Genomic DNA, 12101 nt, shown 5'->3' with positions numbered 1-12101 from the left:
AATTGTACTTCAACTTCCAGAATCATTTTGCTATGTGTTAGCCATGACTCTAACTAACAGAGTTTTGCCCTTGACTCCCATTAACTACAGTCGAGGGTGTGGTACTGAAAAACACAGCTGGTCAGGCAGCATCCAAAGAGCAGGAGAATCGATATTTTGGTCATAAGCCCCTCATCAGGAATGAGCTCATTCCTAATGAAGGGCTTATGTCCGAAATATTGATTCTCCTGCTCCTCGGATACCGCTTGACCTGCTGTGCTTTTTCAGCACCACACTCTTGACTCTGACCTCCAGCATCTGCAGTCCTCACTTTCTCCCTACAGTTGACTACAGTTTTGCTGGGGCTCCTTGCGACCATACCCTATCAAATGCAGCCTTGATGTCATCGGCTGTCATTCTCATCTCACCTCTGGAATCCAGCTCTTTTTTCAATGTTTGAACCAAAGCTGCAGTAATGAGCTCAGGAGCTGAGTGGTCCTGATAGTATCTAAACTTAACATCAGCGAGCAGGTTAACATTGTGAAAATGTTCCATTCTGTCAGTTTTCTGAAGACTGAGAATAGACCATAAAGAAATTTTTGTTTTACTTTATATTTGATTTTGAATAAAGTGGGGAAAGGACCATTTTATTGCCAAGGACTGTAAAAGGACTTTTTTTTTTAAAATCATTCGCATGATGTGGATATCACAGACAATGACAGTATTTATTGTCTATCCTTAATTGCCCAGAGTGCAGTTGAGAGTCAACCACATTTCTGTGCGTCTAGAATCACGTGTAGACCAGACCAGGTAAGGACAGCAGTTTCCTTCCTACTATCTGCAAGAATCAAGCTCAAGTCCCCAAGACATTACCTGGATCTCTAGATTAATAACAAAAACAGAAATTGCTGAAAACAGTCAGCAGGTCTTGCAGCATCTGTGGAGAGAAAGCAGAGCTAACGTTTCGAGTCCAGTTGACCCATTGTACCCTGAAGGTGGCTGCACAGGTGGATAGAGTGGTCAAGAAAGCACATGGTAGCGTGCCTTCATCAGACGGGGTATTGAATACAAAAGCCGGCAGGTCATGTTAAAATTGTACAAAACATTGGTTCGGCTGCATTTAGAATACTATGTACAATTCTGGCTGCCATTATCAAAAGGATGTGGACGCTTTGGAAAGGGTGCAGAGAAGGTTTACGAGGATGTTGCCTGGTAAGAAAGGTGCTAGCTATGAACAGAGGTTGAGTAAGTTAGGATTATTTTCATTAGAAAAAAGGAGATTGAAGGGAGAACCTGATTGAGGTCTACAAAATCATGAAAGGTATAGATAGGGTGGATAGACATAAGTGTTTTCCCAGGGTGAGGGATTCAATAATGAGAGGTCACACGTTCAAGGTGACAGGAGAAAAGTTTAAGGGAAATACAATGTACTTTACACAGAGGGTGGTAGGTGCCTGAAACAGGTTGCCAGCAGAGGTAGTAGAGGCAGGCACAGTAGATTCATTTAAGACGCATCTAGACAGACACATGAGTAGGTACGAAGCAGAGGGATACAGATACTTAGGAATTGGGCGGTAGGTTTAGATAGTGGATTTGGATCAGCTCAGGCTTGGAGGGTCGAAGGGCCTGCTTATGGGTTGTAAATTTTCTTTGCTCTTCTTTGTTCTTTGTTCTTCAGAAATGGACCCAAAATGTTAACTCTGCTTTCCCTTCACAGATGCTGCAAGACCTGCTGAATATTTCTAGCAATTTCTGTTTTTGTTTCTGATCTCCAGCATCCTCAGTTCTTTGGGTGTTTTCTTTCTTGGACTAATATTATAGCGATAATCCTACTAGGTTACTGCCTCCCTATGTTGCACCTTTAAAAGGAAATTACTGGATTGCATTGTGAGTTGCTTTACTTCAAGACCACACTTGGACTTGACTCTAAGTATTTATTATTGATATGTGGTTTAATATTGCCGCCAACATCCTAACTCACATTAATTCTCTGGAGATATTTGGGCTCTTTATTGTTCACAATTTAAGTCAATCCATGATCTGCACCCAAGCCTACAGCTGCCAAGGTCCCAAACTCTGGAACCCCTTCTCCTAACCTCTCCTCCTTTCTACATTTCCTCCTCCTTCGAGGTGCTTCTTAAAATTTACATCTTTGATAAAGCTTGGCCATCTGCCCTAATGTCTTTTTACATGGTCCTGTTTGAAATGTTGTAAAATGGTCAGATGAAGCAGGCTGTTTCACTACACTGAAAGCACTGCGTTCATTTAAATCATTGTTATTCCCATAGGGGAAAATGGGCATTCATGGTCTCCAGATTGGTTGAGTATGTAAACACACCACAATAGGGGAACAGAGGACTATCGGAACAGGGAGCTGTACACCAGTCAACTACATCAAAGCTGATCTGTTTTATTTTTATTCATTCACAGGATGAAGGTGTCTCTGGTCGGGCCAGCATTTATTATCCAGAGGGCACTTAAGAGTCAACCGCATTGCTGTGGGTCTGGAGTCACATGTAGGCCAGACTGGGTAAGGATGGCAGCTTCCTTCCCTGAAGGATATTAGTGATTCAGATGAGTTTTTCCAACAATCGACAGTGGATTCATTCAACTCTTAATTCCATATTTTATTATTGAATTCAAATTCCGCGGCAGGATTCGAACCTGAGACCCCAGGACATTATCTGGGTCTCTGGATTAACACTCCAGCGATAACACCACCAGGCCATTGCCTCCCCATACATTACCTCTATCTGCTTAGTTTGGATCTATGGCAGTCACCTTCTTTGCCTGACAATAAATCCAGGAATCTCAATTTTAAAACGTTTTATGGCTCCCAGCCTCAATAGCATTTTGGAAGAATAGTTCCGAAATTCCATTATCTTTGTGTCCACATTGGCTCTTTGTCACCATCTTTGAGTGACCTAACTCCTATCTTAAGTATATTGCCTTTTTTTGGACTCACCCACCAAAGAAAATAGTTTATTTCTATTCTCCCTATCACCGAAGTAATGATTTTTACTCTTCTCTACAGGATGATACACAAGTCCAGTATGTGAAATCTATACTGGTATAATGTAACCCTTTAAATCAGGATAATATTGGTCAATCCATATCGCAGACCCTCCAAAGTTAAGATATTGTTTCTTTAGTGTATTTTCTTCATTAAGTTACAGATATGGGTGTCGCTTTCAAGTCCAGCACTGCCTGGCTGTGAGCATTGCTCCCCACATGGTGTCCAGTTGAATAACTATAACATAACTTCCCTCCTTGTGTGAAAAGTACCTGTTAAATTTTACTTGATACTTCTCCACTACCTTTTAGAGATTTCTACACATGGATGTCTAAACCATTCCCGAGTATCTTGTCATTTAGAAAACAGATGAGGTGTTTTAAATAACTCCCAGCAACCCAATACCAAGTCAGCCTTTATTTACACATGAACAGTCCTTGACTTTAGTACTGCCTCTTCAGGGTTAGCAAAGTGCCAGAATCTCTGACACGCCTCTTTTTCTCTGTCAGTCAGGGCTCCCTAATTGGACCAGATTAACAGCCCCAGTCAGGAAACTCATATTCTATGAGGTCCAGTGACTGATCTCATTACAGTCACTATACCCTCCCACCCTGAGTCCATGGACATAGACCACTCCATTTCTTAGGAGAGCTTCCTAGGGCATTTTAGCACCAGGTCAGGTTGGTCCAACTCAATGTCCAATATGGGGGATGGTATATAATCCATGGGAGCTCGCCCCTTGAGCCAGGAGTGTCTCGGTAGAATTTCACTCTCCAGATGGCAAAGGCATCAAGACGGCAACATCCATTATATCTATTTCTGATTCAGAAGACTCATCAACATTTGACGGAGAGGGTGAATGCACGGATTTCAGCAGCTTTGCCATCTGTTCCGAGGAGCTAGGCACTGTTTTGCTCCCATACTGCTTGCAAATTTGTGGTTCTTATATGGTCTATGTGCTTGTTCAGGACTTAATCAAACTTCGTCCCCTGAATCAAACTTGGTGAAATCTTCTGTCCAACACTGGCATTCCAAGTGCCGTTTCAGTGTTAATAACAAGATGTTTGATAACTGAACAAGCAGCCTGCTTGATCAGGAGCACATCTGCCAACTTAAACATTCAATCCCTCCTCCACAGTGACAGCCATGTCTACCAGCTTGCACGGCAGCGGCTCACCAAGATTCCTTTAACAACATTTTGAAAACTCACAAAAGTCACAATCTAGATGGTCAACTGAAGCAGGCACATGGGAACACTGCCACCAGTAAGCTCCCCTTCTAGTCACACACTATCCTGATTTGGAACTCCATCACTACTTCTTCATTGTCACTGGGTCAACACACTGGAACTTCGTAGCCATGAGCATGTACCAACATCACTTGCTTTGCAGGGGTTTGAGAAGGTCGCCAACACCTTCTTGGGTAAAAAGGAGTGGGCAATAAATGCTGCCACAGCCAGTGAGGCCCATAATCCATGAACAGACAAAAGGAATACTAATCCATACAGTTGAGGAAGGTCCCAAGCACAGCCGGGCACGGGAAGGTACATCAGGGCTCAATGGGTTGAGGCTTCAGCCCTTGGGTTAGAGGCTGGGGGCAGGCATGGGGGCCCAGGCCAGGAACAGCATAGTGACTGATGATTCCTGTCCCTCCCCCGGTCCCATTTCTAGCCTCTGCTAATTTCCTGTGAAATGTTCCCACAAGGGAGCAACTGAAGTGCTCCAAATAACTTCAGGATCTCCTGGGCTTAGGAGGAATACAATGAAGGTTCTTTCTTATGTTTGGTATATAGTAATTCCTGCTAGAATGTGATAATAGGCAAATAACAGCAGGATCGAGCTCAGCTCCATCACACTGACGAAGTTGGGAAAAGAACAAATTAACTATGTCGGAAGTTATATCTTCAGTGACTTCATAAATAGAAGATAGATTATTATTTTTGGGATAAGCCAGATGAAACATCAAGCCTTCCACCGATTATATCCTGTCATGGTCTGCCCTCCACTTAATTAAATCTGCTGATAACAGTTCTCCAAACTTTCGCCCAAGAGTATAAAATCCAAAAAAGTATAAATGACAACTTCATTGTCATGCTGCTTACTTTCCACATTTCCCTGGTCAAAACAGGACAGGGGCTCTTGTGCTTTATGGGATATCTGATTACATTTGCTCATCATTGGCACTGGTTGCTGGGGAGAGGAAGTGATTTGTTGGTGAACAATTTTCAATATTTTATACTGTAACCATGAATGAATAAAAACATAGAACATAGGACATAGAATACAGAAAATTACAGCGCAGTACAGGCTCTTCAGTCTTCGGTGTTGCGCCAACCTGTGAAACCAATCTGAAGCCCATCTGACCTACACTATTCCATTATCATTCATATGTTTTTCCAATGACCATTTAAATGCCCTTAAAGTTGGTGGTGAGTCTACTACTGTTTCAGGCAGTGCGTTCCACCCCCTACTACTCTCTGAGTAAAGAAACTACCCCTGACATCTGTCCTATATCTATCACCTCTCAATTTAAAGCTATGCCCCCTCGTGCTAGCCATCATCATGCAAAGAAAAAGGCTCTCACTGTCCACCCTATCTAATCTTCTGATCATCTTGTATGTCTCTATTAAGTCACCTCTCAACCTTCTTCTCTCTAACAAAAATAGCCTCAAGTCCCTCAGCCTTTCCTCATAAGACCTTCCCTTCATACCAAGCAACATGCAGGTAAATCTCCTCTGCACCATTCCCAAAGCTTGCACATCCTTCCTATAATGCAGTGACCAGAACTGTGCGCAATACTCCAAGTGTGGCTGTACCAGAGTTTTATATAGCTGCAGCATAACCTCGTGGCTCCGAAACTCAATCCTTCTACCAATAAAAGTTAACACACCATATGCCTTCTTAACAACCCTATCAACCTGGGTGGTAACTTTGAAGGATGTACATGGACACCGAGATCTCTCTTCTCATCTACACTACCAAGAATTTTACCATCAGCCCAGTACTCTTCATTCCTGTGAATCACCTCACATTTTTCTGCATTAAACTCCATTTGCCACCTCTCAGCCCAGATCTGCAGCTTATCTAATGCCCTCATATAAGTCATTTATAAAAATGACAAACAGCATGACAAACAGCATTAAAGATCGTATGAGGAAAGGCTGAGGCACTTGGGGTTGTTTTCATTGGAGAAAAGAAGGTTTAGGGGTGACTTGATAGATGTACAAGATGATTAGGGGTTTAGATAGGGTCGACAGTGAGAATCTTTTTCCACGTTTGGAGTCAGCTATTACAAGGGGGCATAGCTTTAAATTAAGGGGGCGTAGGTATAGGACAGATGTTAGGGGTAGGTTCTTTACTCAGCAAGTCGTGAGTTCATGGAATGCCCTGCCAGTAGCAGTGGTGGACTCTCCCTCATTATGGGCATTTAAGCGGGCATTGGATAGGCATATGGAGGATAGTGGGCTCGTGTAGGTTAGGTGGGCTTGGATCGGCGCAACATCGAGGGCCGAAGGGCCTGTACTGCGCTGTATTCTTCTATGTTCTATGTTCTAGCAGTGGCCCCAAAACAGATCCTTACAGTCCACCACTAGTATAAAAACAAATTGCAATTTTGAAACATCTTCCCTCAGCGATGCTGTCAATCACAACTTCGCCATCTGCATAATGTCTCCAATTTGTCCATGTATCTGAAATCCATCAACCTGCAACCATTCCTGTCATGCTTTCACATCCTTCTTAAAGATAAAAGCCCAGAATTGGATACAATTCTCCAACTGAGGACAAATCTATATTTTATAAAGGTTCATCATACCATCCTTGCTTTTTATCAAGCCCAGAATGCCATTTGCCTTTTTAAGCACTTTCTTCAACAATTATCTCTCATGGTTCCACTTCACCAGGACAGGAAAACACAGCAACCTGAATTTGAAATTGAAGATCCATTCTGCCAGTATTTATAAAAAAAAAGAGTGACACCATGATTCTGTCAGCAGTTGCAGATCTCAAATCAACAATTCATGCAGGGGAACTGCATTGCAGGATTCACAGAAATGTTAGAAATCATTAGCATCCCTCAGGCTCCCCTCAACTCCATGAAACTTCTCCACACATGAGTATGATCATCAGAGTTTAGGACAAAATTCACAATTTGTTTCTTTAACCTATACCTGAAAGAGGAAGGAGAACATTCCTTTCCAGCTCACCCTGTCTTTTGTCCATAAAATATTGTCATCATTTGATTTACTTTCAAAATACCAATATGCTCTTTTAGTGTGTGTTTACGATGTACTTCTATATATCAAATAACTTCTAACCTTCTCCCTTACATAAAACCTTTAATAAGATGCTGCAAAATACAAGATATTTATATGAGACCACTATTACAAAAGGTTAAATTTAAGAGAAGTCGTAACTATTGCTGTTAGTTCACAAGAACAAAGAACAAAGGACAAAGAATAAAACAGCACAGGAACAGGTCCTTCCGCTGACACATTGCTCTTCCCTATTAAAACTTCTTCCCTTACAGGATCCGTATCCTTCTATTCCCTTCCTATTCATGTATTCATCCAGGTGCTTCTTGAATGCTGCTACTGTGTTTGCTCCCACCACCTCCTTTGGCAGCACATTCCAGGCACTCACCACCCTTTGTGCGAAAAACGTGCCTCACACATTTCTTTTAAACTTCCCCTCTTGCACATTGAACCTGTGTTCCCTAAAACTGTAATTGACCCCTCCATCCTGGGAAAAGGTTTCATACTTTCCACTCTATCCATGCCATTCACAAACTTATAAACTTCTATTAGATTGCCCCTTAATCTCCTGCATCCCTTTGAAAACAAACCCAGTCCATCTGACATTTCTTCATAGCTAAAATCCCCCAGGCAACAGCCTGGTAACCCTTTTCTGTCCCCTCTCCAAAACATCCACATCCTTCTGGTAGTGTGGTGGGCAGAACTGCACACAATATTCAAGTGAGGCCAAACTAAACTTCTACAAAGCTGCAGCATAACTTGCCTATCTTTATATTCAAATGAATTCAATTGAGTTGAACTGAATTTATTGTCATGTGTGCCAAGGCACACTGAAAAGCTTTGTCTTGCGAGCAATACAGGCAGATCACAGAGTTAAATAGCATAAGTAAGTAAATAATAGGTAAACAGTGGCAAAAACAAAAACACAGGTACAGGCAAATGCTAAAAGTAGCATGCCATAGACCTTTTTTTGACTGCCACCTTCAGTGATCTGTGGACCTGCACACCCAGGTCCCTCCGCATATCAATACACCTCAGGGTTCTGCCATTCACTGTATAATTTCCACCTGTACTTGACCTTCCAAAAAGCATCACCTCATGTTTGTCCAGATTAAACTCAATCTGCCATTTTTCTGCTCATGTCTCCAACTGGTCTATATCCTGCTGTATCGTCTGACAATCCTCCTCACTATTTGCAAGTCCACGAATCTTTGTATCATCTGCAAACTAACTAATTAAACCAGCTACGTTTTCCTCAAGAACATAATGGCTCTGATTCTCACATTCACCTTCAGCTTAAACTTTGTCTCCATTACTAAATGTTTTTAATTCCTTTTTTGTGGAGAGTCCAAAAGCTGAACAGTTCTGAAAATTGATATACTGGGTCTGCAAGCTTTCTACCTGGTGCCAAAGTCAATTCCTGGGCACATCTTGAGTCTAGTTCAATGCAGACATTAGTTCCGTCCAAGTATGAATGAGAGTGCACCTGGAGTATTGCATACAATTTTAATCCCCTTACTTGAGGAGGAATGTATTCTACTGGAGGCAGTAAAGAGGAGATTCATTAGATGAATTCCAGAGATGAGGGGTTTATCTTATGAAGAGAGATTGAGCAGTATAGGCCTGTACTCTCGCAAGTTTAGAATAAAAAGAGATCTAATTGACGTATATAAGATGTTAAAGGAGATTGAGAAAGTAGACATAGAGAGGATAGTTCCTCACGTGGGGCAGACTAGTACAAGAGGTAATCGTTTCAAGATGGAGGGGAGCGCAGATTTAAAACAAGATAGGATGAAATTACTCGTCTTGAGGGAAGATGAATCTGTGAAATTCACTACTCCAGACACCGATGGATGTTGGGATATTGAGTAAAATTTAAGGAGGAGATAGATTTAAATTTAGTAATGGGTGGAAGGGCTATGGAGAACAGATGAGAAAGTGGAGATGCAGGTGAGATAAGATCAGTCATGATCGTATCATGTGGCTCGAGGGGCTGAATTGTCTGCTCCTGCTCCGAGTTCTAATGTAAAACCAGGCAGTTTTTTTCAGGATGACCACAATTCAGGTTGTTTGACCATGTGCGTCCACCCCTGATATGGGGCTATTGCTGTTAAAAGTATTGTCCATTCGATTGGGCACGCATTGATTGCAGCAAACAAAGAGATTCACTCTCCATGTGTGAAGCTGGATCAAAATATGGCTCACTGAATATAGAATCAGAATCATAGAATCCTTACAATGCAAAAGCAGGCCATTCAGCCCGAGTCCAGACAGACCCTACAAAGAGAATCACGCATCCAAACCCATCCCCCTACCCTATCACCCTGCATTTCCCATGGCTAGCCTGCCTAGGCTGCACATCCCTGAACACTATGAGCAATTTAGCATTGCCAATCCACTGAACCTGCATATCTTTGGACTTTCAAAACTGGAGCACCCGGAGGAAACTCATGCAGACAATGGGAGAATGTGCAAACTCCACACAGGCAGTCACCCAAGGCTGGAAGCAAATCCAGGTCCTTGATGCTGTGAGGCACCAGTGCTAGCCACTGAGCTACCTGACATGTGGCATCATGTTAGTGCCACACATGGAGACATCAGAAGATGCAACTGGTCATCATGTAATTCCGTACGGTAATTCTATAACTGTGCAGGAAGAGCCCAGGTGTCCTTGGAGAAGGAGCATGAGGGTGTCCACCAACACCCTGGAGTTGTTCAGGGAGAGGTGGGCGCCGCAGGGAGTGGAGTGCATCATTTCTCCCTCCAACTCTATTATGATTTAGTCCCTACCCTCCCCCTCACTGTTTTGATCACACAGCATTGCCCTTTGATGTGAAGGGCAGTGTTTGTCACTGGCCACTTGGGTGTTTTCCTATCTTCCTGGTGGTGGAATTTGAATAAAGATTTGTGCACTTTGTGTCTTTCACTGTGTCTCACACCTGCGCACACACACACCATGGGTGCTGGGGGAAAAAAAAGAAAAGAAAAAAAAGAAAAAGAAAAAAAAAACTGTGCAGGAGAAACAAAACACTGGCAAGAGACAAGGTCAGTTTAAGGAACAATGAGCCACCAAAAGTATCTAAGAAGAACTTGAAATTAAAACAGTTAATGTTGTTATTTGAAAGAGTGGTAAAGCACAGAACTCTAAGTGAACCAAAACCAAATTACATAAGTTATGGTAAGAAGTCTTGGAAGTGAACAGTGGTGTTTGAGAGCGCTCTCTGACAAATGAGATTGAAGGATGCACCAGAATCTCTTCAATTAATATTCATATCCAATATACTGTTCAAAACAGTCAATTGCACAAAGAAAGTCACAGCTGCCTATTTCAAAAACGACACTCGAAAACCTTTACCAAATTGTTCTTCCCTTTCATTATCAACAGAACAGATTCCTCGAAAGGCAAGGCCAATGTTTTCAAGGAAGTTTGAAATCTTCATATGCTTTGTCTTAAAAAACACTTTCAATCCGTTAATGATTAGAAAGTCGATGTCCTGAACCATTACTGCCGACGAAGGGGAAAGTTTGCATTAAAAGGATGCATTAAGTCCGAAACGTAGGCATAGGAGACTCACCGGCGTCTTAGTGTCGTTCCCATAATGTTCTTCGGTGGCATTGAGTGCGGAATTCATCGCCATGGTTCCTTAAATAAGGTAGAAAAGAGCAGAATTCAGATCATGCAGAGAACTCTCGCTATCAAGGGTTAAAAACAAGTTGACAGACAGAAAAGATAATGAACAATAATGTTAACTAAAGCCCCTGCAGTCGAATGGTTATAATGCATTGGGCTAAAGCAGGGCTTCTGATATTATATCCCATTGATAATGAAATACCTCGCTTTTCCTCAGAGCAATGGCTGTATGTAGTGTAGATATGACCTTGCGAGGAGGAACTGGACTAAAGGGGCAAAAAATAACTTGCTTTCAACAGATTTGGCAGACTCTCAGGTTAAGATGGAGTCTCCTTATCCTTTGACATTTTTTTCCAAGTGTGGAACTGCACAAAATTGCTCAATAACTTATGGCCACCCCTTTCTCCTATTGAGAAGTAGTATGTGAATATAAACTTTTCTGGCAGTACTTTTTAAAAAACTAAACTTGTCTCTTTCACGTTATTGAATTAAGTTTCCCCGTAGCCAATGTGTTGCTGTCAATCAGGATTCTCTTGTGCATTGGTAAAATATAACTGGCCTGAGGATCTATATATAAACCTCTCTTCTGTGGAGACTGACTGCAGCAAATAAGCCAGTTGAAGTTCACTAAAACTTGCCCCTAACCGCAAAACGCCTCAGTGCACTGCCACTAAACAGAGAAAGCAAGGGCCGCCCCCACCTTCTGCCATATCACACCTACTCTTGAGTAAAACAAAACACCCGAACGTGAGAAAACAACTCCTTCAATCTCGCGGAAACTTAGCTGTGTCTCAGTCACATTCGACTTTGGACGTGGTTTGCACCGTTTTAGGATTGTTACTCATGTTTAGCTTTTTTTTCCGAGAGGCGCATTATTTGTATTGCTTCTATGATGTAAGTAGATCTCCTGCGAAAATTTCGTGAATCTGGAAGGTGCTTGGAAATGCGCTCCGCTTACACTTCCCTGAAATGAGCCCCCACTGACTTCGTGCTATGAACCTTCCGACGAAATCTGTGAAACAATGACATAAGCAGTGACACATAACCTTGGTGTAGAGCGTTGTCATTATCCATTGCCATTATTAGTGAGACTGTTACCCCAGAAAGGAACATTGACATTATTAGTGACTGTAGACGAAAGTGGGTACTGCAGATGCTGGAGATCAGAGTCAAGAATAGAGTGGTGCTGGAAAAGCACAGCAGGTCAGGCAGCATCCGGGGAGCAG

The 12101-nt window shown here is 42.3% G+C and overlaps 1 protein-coding gene across 5 annotated transcripts in view; it reads right to left on the bottom strand.

The window, feature by feature from the left end:
• Nucleotides 1-11816, bottom strand: part of atp1b4 (ATPase Na+/K+ transporting family member beta 4) — a 70783-nt gene extending 58967 nt beyond the window's left edge. Inside the window, exons 1-2 of one of the 5 annotated variants that reach the window (XM_043705068.2) lie at nucleotides 11597-11816; nucleotides 10820-10887 (exon numbers count right to left, since the gene is read on the bottom strand). In XM_043705068.2, the coding sequence (XP_043561003.2) occupies nucleotides 10820-10882 (63 nt within the window). In that variant the 5' untranslated portion in view covers nucleotides 10883-10887; nucleotides 11597-11816. Of the gene's footprint in view, nucleotides 1-10819; nucleotides 10888-11077; nucleotides 11251-11575 lie in introns of those variants that run through there. The other 4 variants (XM_043705069.2, XM_043705070.2, XM_043705066.2 and 1 more) reach the window with 4 other exon arrangements.
• Nucleotides 11817-12101: the final 285 nt, after the last annotated feature.

The sequence above is a fragment of the Chiloscyllium plagiosum genome, unplaced genomic scaffold (genome assembly GCF_037043375.1).
Source record: "Chiloscyllium plagiosum isolate Xiang-an unplaced genomic scaffold, Cpla_swu_hap1 HiC_scaffold_11, whole genome shotgun sequence".
NCBI lineage: Eukaryota > Metazoa > Chordata > Chondrichthyes > Orectolobiformes > Hemiscylliidae > Chiloscyllium > Chiloscyllium plagiosum.
The sequence above is the reverse complement of the archived record's forward strand: the minus strand, read 5'-3'. Positions and strand labels throughout refer to the sequence as shown.